General features: G+C 50.2%; 1 protein-coding gene across 1 annotated transcript; it reads right to left on the bottom strand.

Moving 5' to 3' along the window:
• Window positions 1-2,351: 2,351 nt before the first annotated feature.
• Window positions 2,352-3,715, bottom strand: LOC139830821 (uncharacterized). Its single transcript, XM_071819633.1, has one exon. It carries the CDS (start codon window positions 3,615-3,617, stop codon window positions 2,532-2,534), a length of 1,086 nt encoding a protein of 361 aa, XP_071675734.1. The 5' UTR covers window positions 3,618-3,715; the 3' UTR covers window positions 2,352-2,531.
• Between the last annotated feature and the right edge of the window lie 5,041 nt (window positions 3,716-8,756).

The raw sequence follows: 8,756 nt of genomic DNA, 5'->3' as shown, positions 1-8,756 counted from the left end.
ACGAGATTTCCTTTTGTTTTTTTAGGGAGAGCGACAGGATTTCCGTTTTCAAGTACCTGTTCTGGGTTCCACTGGGCCAAAATGGAGCTACTAGATGTCCTTAGAGAAATCTAGCCCATTTCTTTCTAAGCTTGTCCGTTTTTCAGGACTTCCTCTAGAAAAAAACCACATAATCTATTGATTGACATACCATCATGATAAACTTACTTCATTTCATCTGCTCACCAGACTAGTACATTTTATGCCCTGAACTAGTAGCAAATTAACTACAATAATAAATCACTTGATTGACTAGGCTTCAAAAGATTAAGATTCCTGCAAGTGCATCTGTTGACGAGAGGACGACGACACTCTTCTCATATAATCATGATGATAATGCTGCCGGCGATCATGACGAGCCTCTCGAACTGGCTCATGCCGGCAATGCCACTCGCACTACTGGTGCCCATCCCCTGGGACGATCCGGGCTACCCGTCGAAGCCGGTGCCTGAGGTGGTGCGGAAGGCGTGCGCGCGGACGCTGTTCCCGGACTTGTGTTGGCCGCGTGCTGGGCTTCGCCGTGGACCCGAAGAGGACGAACGAGACGCGCCACCTTGCTGAGGCGTCCGCGCGCGCCGCGATCCAGGCCGGCACGGCGGTGGTGGCCTTCGGGTACGTTTACATGGTGGGCGCCAAGAACGGCACCAGGCTGCGGCTGTGCGTGCGCGACTGCACCATCCGCGTCGACACTACCGTGAAGAACATGACGGCGTCGGTTCAGGCTGTAAAGTGGGCCTGTCCGTGGGATACCGCTACTTGACCACCTCTATCTGCCAGACCAGTCGGGTTGCCGCTTGCTGCACTTTAATTTTCTTGATATTAAGCGGCCTCCAATTGGCCCACTTTCACCCGCTAAGATTAATCATAATGGGAAGTATCATACACTAGTATCATGCACATGATACTAGTTTATGACACCACCTCCACCTCCACATTGCATAGTATCATAGTTTGATTATATTTAATGTTTTGTAGAATCTCAATGCAAATGTGTGTACATGATGTATTTGCCATTAATTTTTTTAGTTTTACGTGCTATGATACGGTATCATATTATGATACTACTCACATCTCTCACCTCATTAATTGGTGTGTCACATCAGATATTTGCCAACATGACATCTATGATACTACTTATCATACTTCCATTGGACCTAGTCTAAGTGGTTTTACATCAGTGCACAGGAAACGTCAAACATTTAGGAGAAGAGGAACACAACCATTCAACCACCGTTGTCCCATCGGGAAAGAAGGAGGAGAGGAACTCGCCGTCGCCGGGGGATAGGGGCACAGGTGTAGGGCGGCCGCACCGCGTGGGGGGCATTAGCCAGGTCGACGGCCGCGAAGCATGGAGAAGGCCGTGGAGGCACGTGAAGGGGGCATCGGCTGCTCCCCACGGATCTCGCTGGAGACGAACTGCTCGGGATCCAGGTGGCCGAAGAAGAGGACCTGAGGGGGGAGCGGAGGGACGAGACTGTAGCGGTGGGGCAGTTCCTTGGGGCATGGCGTCCGCCTTCATCGCCATGGAAAGGGTGCAGCGCGGGGGCGGCGGTAGCAGGCGTACCGCTACTATCTGCCAAGTTTATGTTCGTGTCCGTGGGTCTACGCTTAGTAACTTGAGTGGGCTTGGACCGGCGGCGTCGTGGGTAGCCCGCTCCCACCTACAGGCCTAGCATCGGTGGCTGCGATGAAGCGGGGCGCGAAATTGGAGGGGGCGCAGCTGGTGGGCCAGGCAGCCAAGGAGTGCGGCGTGTGCTGGGGAAGCTGCGCCCAGTTCACCGGTGAGGGCTAAAATACCGCCTATGTACTCACAAAACCATCTAAAATACCCTCCCATTCCCCAATTCTCACCTTTTAATTGGTTTTGATCCCTGTTTTATCCTAGTTAACCATGTCCTGGTACATGTTCCCGCCAACTTGGAATCCAAGACATCTCATTTTGTCTCTTTGTGTTCTCTATCTTCAAGTATTGCTAAAAGGGTAACTCTCACAAAGATTTAGATGCACATAAAAAGATTAAGAATTTTCTTGAAACTCTGAATATGCATTGATCTTTGTTACTCCCTCTGATTCATAATAAGTGTAGGAGTTTACTTAAATTTAGTCAAAATTTAAGCTGACACTGGGCCAAAATGAGATGTCGTTGAAATAGGGACACTAGTCCAATTCCTCATAAAACATATATCAACTACATGTTCTGGGTTCCATTGGGCCAAAAGGGAGCTCCTGTATGGCCTTAGAGAAATCTAGCCCATTTCTTTCTAAGCTGTGTCCGTTTTTTCAAGACTTCCTCTAGAAAAAAATATACTTGGTTCACGATCAAATGACTCACATTATCTATTGACGATACCATCATGATGAACTTATTTCATTTCATCTGCTCACCAGACTAGTACATTTTATGCCCTGAACTACTAGCAAATTGACTACAATAATAAATCACTTGATGGCCTAGGCTTGCAAAAAGATTAAGATTCCTGCAAATGCATCTGTCATATAATCATGAGGATGATGCTGCCGGCGATCATGACGAGCCTCTCGAACTGGCGCGCGCGCTTGATCATGACGAACATGGCCTCGCCGGTGAACTGGGCGCAGCTGCCCCAGCACACGCCGCACCCCTTGGCCGCCTCGCCCGCCAGCTGCCACGCCTCCGCCTTGGCGCCCCGCTTCATCGCGGCCACCGACGCCGTCATGTTCTTCACGGCGGCGTCGACGCGGACGGTGCAGTCGCGCACGCACAGCCGCAGCCTGGTGCCGTTCTTGGCGCCCGCAATGTAGACGTACCCGAAGGCGGCCACCGCCGTGCCGGCTTGGATCGCGGCGCGCGCGGACGCCTCGGCGAGGTGGCGCGTGTCGTTCGCCCTCTTCGGGTCCACGGCGAAGCCCAGCACGCGCCCGCACAGGTCCGGGAACACCGTCCGCGCGCACGCCTTCCGCACCGGCTCAGGCACCGGCTTCGACTGGTACCCCGGCTCGTCCCAGGGGATGGGCGCCATCAATGCGGGCGGTATTGCCGGCATAAGCGGCGCCGCTCGCGGTGGCGTACCTGGCTTCGGTGGCGCTTTCGTTGGTGGCAGCGCTAGCTTGGGCGGCGCCGCCGGGGGTGGCTGCACCGGCTTCGATGGCGTCGCAGGAGGCGGAGACACGGGCTTGGGCGGCGCCGCAGGACGTGGCAGCGCTAGCTTGGGCGGCGTCGCCGGGGGTGGCGGCACTGGCTTCGATGGCGTCGCAGGAGGCGGAGACACGGGCTTGGGCGGCGCCGCAGGACGTGGCAGCGCAAGCTTGGGCGGTGGCAGCACGGGCTTGGACGGCGTCGCAGGAGGCGGTGACACGGGCTTGGACAGCTTTGGCGGTGGAGGCGTCACACGCTTGGGCGGCGCCGCAGGAGGTGGCGTCACGGGCTTGGACGGCGTTGCCGGTGGTGGCGTTGCGGGCTTGGACGGCGTCGAAGGTGGTGGTGGCGTCACGGGTTTGGACGGCGTCGGTGGTGGGGGTGGCAACGCGCCGGTGAGGAACCGGGATGGGATGCAGATCAAGGACAGGAGGAAGACGAGCGTGGCAGCGGAAGCGGCCATCGTTCACCGTCGCCGATCGAGAGATCAAGACACGAACTGATCACTGGGTAACAAGTAACAACTGAGCCGGTAGTGATCTGTACATACGTGTAAACTTGTGCGCGCGGCGCGGGAGCTCGGGTTGTGTATGGGGTGGAGATGTGTTCCATGCAGTGCGTAAATCTCTAGGCACCAGTGGCTGCATGCATATGTATGACCATGGCCCGGTCATTCTCAGCTCCGATTTATGCGTCTTTCAAATGAACATTTTCCGTCCTGTCGTGTATTAATTTCGTTTTCTCTTTTGTTTTGCACACAGTTAGTACGGCTTAATTCTTCGACTTGATACACGGAGTACAAAAAATGAACGCACGAGCATACACACGCGACTGTCGAGCAAGTAACACTTTACACACTCTAAAATATTTTTTTAGAGTGAATTCCACATTTTTTCGAGAGTATGACAAAGGGTACAATGCGACGACATGCCCATCCATACACATCAGCTAGGCGCCATCATTATCGTGTGTGGAGTGCATGCTGAGAGCGTGGCATGGTCACGTAAAGAGACGAGGTCGCAAGTGCTCGACCATTATAATTCGCGTATGTGTATATCTTAATCTTTTCAGTAATTCTGAAAATAAAATGAAGGACCACATCAACTCATCCTATGGAATTTCGGCCCTGGTTTCTTCAGATAATACGGGAAAACGGTTACTATGCTAGCACTGAGTATTGTTTTCCTATCAACCCACCAAGGGATCGAATTTCATTATCATCAAAATAACGACACACATGCTAGAAGGTCAACGACATCCCAAGTTTGTGCTACAAACAACGAAAGAAAAAACGCCGCCTACTGCTAGCGTTTTTTTGATTTACAAGACCAACTAGAAGTTATCTAACAACAAAACCCTAGAACAAGCATCACTGAAGGAACAAACACATCACACTCAAGCATCATCATCAACTTCCATTTTGTTGTCATCAACATTTGAGTTTGAAGCTTCAAGCAAACGAGCCACTTTCCGGATCACTCACACCCATCTCTTTAGCCAATGTAGAAAGTATCAAGAGGTTATCCGCGACAGAACGAATGTCTTCTACATCAGGAGAGTTATGTAAACCTGCCGAGTATTTCGTAAAAAAATAGAGTAACTAATTAGTTCAATATGAGTTTTAGTCAGCTTGCACGCAAAGCAAGCTCTATTCCTAGCTCAACTTCCAAATCATCCAACAAATTGCAACCAACCCAAAAATCTGTGTGTTTCGACTTGCAAGGAAAATTGCGAAACCACTAGAAGAATTGAGAGAAAATACCAGGGTGTGTTGGACCACTGATGGCCTGGCCCACAGTATCTCCATACAATTTTCGCTGATGCACATTCAAAAAATGATGAAGTATATTTTCATGCTTATTGCAGAATTGGCACCGAGAATTGCTTACCCAATAACGTTTCAACAAATTGTGGCAATTGCATTATACCAAATAAGGAATAACCACATTTTGATTTTGAGTGGGATTCTGCTCTTCCAAATTTGTTTGAAGAATGCAATTGGTATCATGTATAAGAAGATCAAAACATGAACTGCAATTAGTACTAGACATTGCTATGCCATTTATTACAAATTCATTTTCGTAACGAATATTCTGGAAATTCGAATCCGTCTGATTGAGTAAAGCACACTACAACAACGTACATACAGTAGATCCGAAGTATCCTGAAATCAGGAAGCAGATTTGGTGCTGAGCACGTGCTCCTAGTTCTAAAAATATTTAAAAACTGTACTCTTTGTGTTTAAAAAAATCGTCAAGTAGAATAGGGAACGACAAAAATGGGAAATGTTAGAAAAATAGGGCCTTGAAACCTCGAAACTGGACCGTGAGCCATCTTTCTATTGATGTGGCGGGGCCCACATGTAAGTACAACGGTCACAATGTCGAAGCGAGGTAGAACCCACATGCCAAACGGTAGTTAGCGTCACGTCCATCCGGTGGCATAGAAATAACGACTTCACAAAAATTAGTGGCATCCGTCTAATTCAGCGATTCACGGTGCCAGTGGTATAATATTCGTGAGAAATAGGAACACAATCATTAAAAAAAACTTAAAATAAACTCGTGGTATTGTTTTGTACTACACAAATCTAGGCTTCCCATGTTTCGGATGGATCAGATGAAATTAATCACGTGTACGCTAAGTAATAAGGAAAACAAGTGTAATCAGCTCAAGTCCAACATGTTTAGGACAGTAAGCTTCACAAGTCCACGCCGATTCGGTTTTCGACTGGGACTCCATATTGGTATAAGCAATATAAATGGGGCGCTACGCTACGTGAATTCCTAGACTCAGATCACGCCGCGCGAGCCCTAGAAAGCTCTCTCGCGATCGGCGAGATGCATTTGGGATCCACCATAAGCGACAACTCAACTCAACCCTAGACATCGATCCATCCTGTCCAAGACGATGACGACGTCGACGTCTCACGGCGATCCCTCGCTCGAGGCAAGCGCAGGCTGCGCCTTCTGCCCGACGGAGCGCGAGCTCACGGACCTGTACCTCCACCGCAAGGTCAACAACGTGGCACTCCCCGGCGACACCGGCACCTTCATCCACGTCGCCGACGTGTACTCCGCCGAGCCGGAGAAGCTGGTGGAGGGACTCCACAAGGCGCCTGGCACCGGCAAAGGCGACGTCCACAAGATGCCGGTCTGGTACTTCTTCTCTCCTGTGCCCTACATCGGAGGCCGCAAGACGAACGCGCGCGGCGAGCCAGGGAGAAAGTCACGCACTATCAAAGGCGCGGCCGGAAAGGGCAAGCACTGGCACTCGGAGAAAGGCGAGAGGCCGGTCAAGGGCGGAAGCGACTACGGCGGCTACGAGCAGTACTTTTCTTACAAGGTCAAGAACCCGTCGGCGGGCAAGGACGAGAGAGGCGGGTGGATCATGTGGGAGTACGGCATCTCGCCGGAGCACGGAGGCGACGACCTCGTGCTATGCAAGATCTACCCATCCTTTCACGCCGTGGCGTCCGACGAGCCGGTGTCGGATCCCGTCGTCATCCCCAAGAACAGAAAGGCATCGGCCGGCGACCACCCCGGGGATCCTACGGCGACCGCGCGGCCACGGCACTCACTTGACGTCCAACACCCAGTGATTGCGGAGAGCCTTCAGTCCGACTTGACGTGGATGGGTGAAAGTGTTGTAGACCAAGACGCTATGACAGAGTGGTACGGTGCCGCCAATCTCACCGACCATCAATCTACGTATCCAGCTGACCCACCATGCAAGAACGTGGAGCAAGATTTCTGGAGCGAGTACCACAACGACTTTGTGATGCCAGAGGGAGATCTGGCCGTGCCGCCATCTGCTCAGCTAGACCAAGAGGAGGACGACGTCGGGCTCTTGCAGCAGACCGTCACCGGAGACGAGAACTACAACTACGACGGCCAATTGTACGAGGAGGAGCAGCCGCTGCTTGAGGATAGCCAGAACTACAACAATGTGACGTGGGTGGACGAGGATGAAACTGTTTGTCCCCAAGACCTTATGGCAAATTTTCAGATGAATTTTCCCCAACTCTTCGTACCAGAAGAGCCGAGATGATGTATGGCGGCGCCGGTTTCGCCGATCAAGCCGCCCCACTAAGCAACTTCTTCGAGAACGTGCAACAAGATTTCTGGAGCGAGTAACGCCATGATGCCAGTGGCCGATCTGGCCATGCCAGCAGCTCAGCCGGAGGACGACGACGCCGCAGGCGAGGTCCCACACCAGAACTTCAACGATGACGGCCAAATGTACGGGAGCTTGGGCGAGCAGCAGCCAGAGCCTGACAAGTCGGCGGCCGGCGAGGCTATCTACGGCTTGCCTTGTCCGGCGTTCTCGACGGAGATGACCCGGAGGTGCAACGACGACCTGATGATGCCGTGCCAGTCACCTTCATCCATGTCAGTGACGTTGGACATGTATTAGTTTTGTGATACATGTTTCCTACATTGTAATGTCTATGTGATGTCGCTATTCCGGATGTATGTAAGGAGGTCACATTGAACAAACAATGAGTGTTGTATGGATCCCGGCCTGATTATTTGTACTATTAGCATGCGCATTGATGCAATCGATCTCATGAAGTTATATTCTGTTTTTTATGACCTTTCTGAAAGAACCGGAAGAAAAACGGGGGAAATTAGAGTATTTACAGTACCAAAAATGATTCTAAAAATGTAAAGAAGATGAAGGCTGTGTTTGGATACAATGTAACTGTAATTTGTACAGAAATTTTTTCTTTGAGCAACTTATATTGCAGAAGAGATCCACTAAACTAGGAGTTTTGGTTTGGGGAGACACTTGTCTTCAGAGTTCAGACATCTTTCACCAAATGGCCTGCATCTCAGAACTGTCTATAATGGACATGCTATATAGTTACTATATGAACTGAAATCCTTCCAGACATTTCATCTTTGGCTTGCCTTGTCCAGCCTTCTCGCTGAGATAATCAGGAGGTGCAGAGACGACCAACCAGATGACACCGTGGCCGTCGTAACATTCATCTATCTCGCACACTTCACCTTCATCTATGTCACACTTTTTGCGCATGTAGCTTCAGTCTGACCATGTTAGAGATCTGACCTTGTTTGTAACGTTGTGCGGTAATCTGTGAAAGATTAGTGGTTTTAGCATCTATGTTCCGGATGAGAGAATCAGGGCAAATCGGGATAGCCTGCATTCACGACACTGCAAGTCTGTGACTATACTGAACAAAAGAAAATTTATTTTAGCAACTAATGTTCATGTTGCAGAAGATCTGACCATGTTAGAGATCTCAGCTCATTTGTAATAGTGTACAGCAAGAATCTTTGAAAGATTACCCTGCTAAGAGAAACAGGGGAAACCAGGGCAGTTTCCTGAAGTATATAACTGTAGGAACAGAGGAAAATTTATCGAAGAAACTAATGTTAATGTATCAATTACTGCAACGTTGATTTGGGAAAACAGAAACTCGTCTTCAAAGTAGCCTGCGTCTAAAAACTAGCTACAGTGCATGACATTCAGTGACTGAAATGAATTCTTTGCAAACAAAAAATCACCAGGGCCCCTTCCTGCAGCAACGCTTCAATGGCATCCTCGAATATGTCGCCTCTCAAATCCGGGATGTAGT

This window comes from Lolium perenne, chromosome 4 (assembly GCF_019359855.2).
Source record: "Lolium perenne isolate Kyuss_39 chromosome 4, Kyuss_2.0, whole genome shotgun sequence".
Classification (NCBI taxonomy): domain Eukaryota; kingdom Viridiplantae; phylum Streptophyta; class Magnoliopsida; order Poales; family Poaceae; genus Lolium; species Lolium perenne.
This window is presented reverse-complemented; position numbering and strand designations above follow the sequence as displayed.

What these genes read in the sequence shown, in the direction of transcription:
- LOC139830821 (XM_071819633.1), bottom strand. Translation starts at nt 3,617, where the DNA reads ATGGCCGCTTCCGCTGCCACGCTCGTCTTCCTCCTGTCCTTGATCTGC.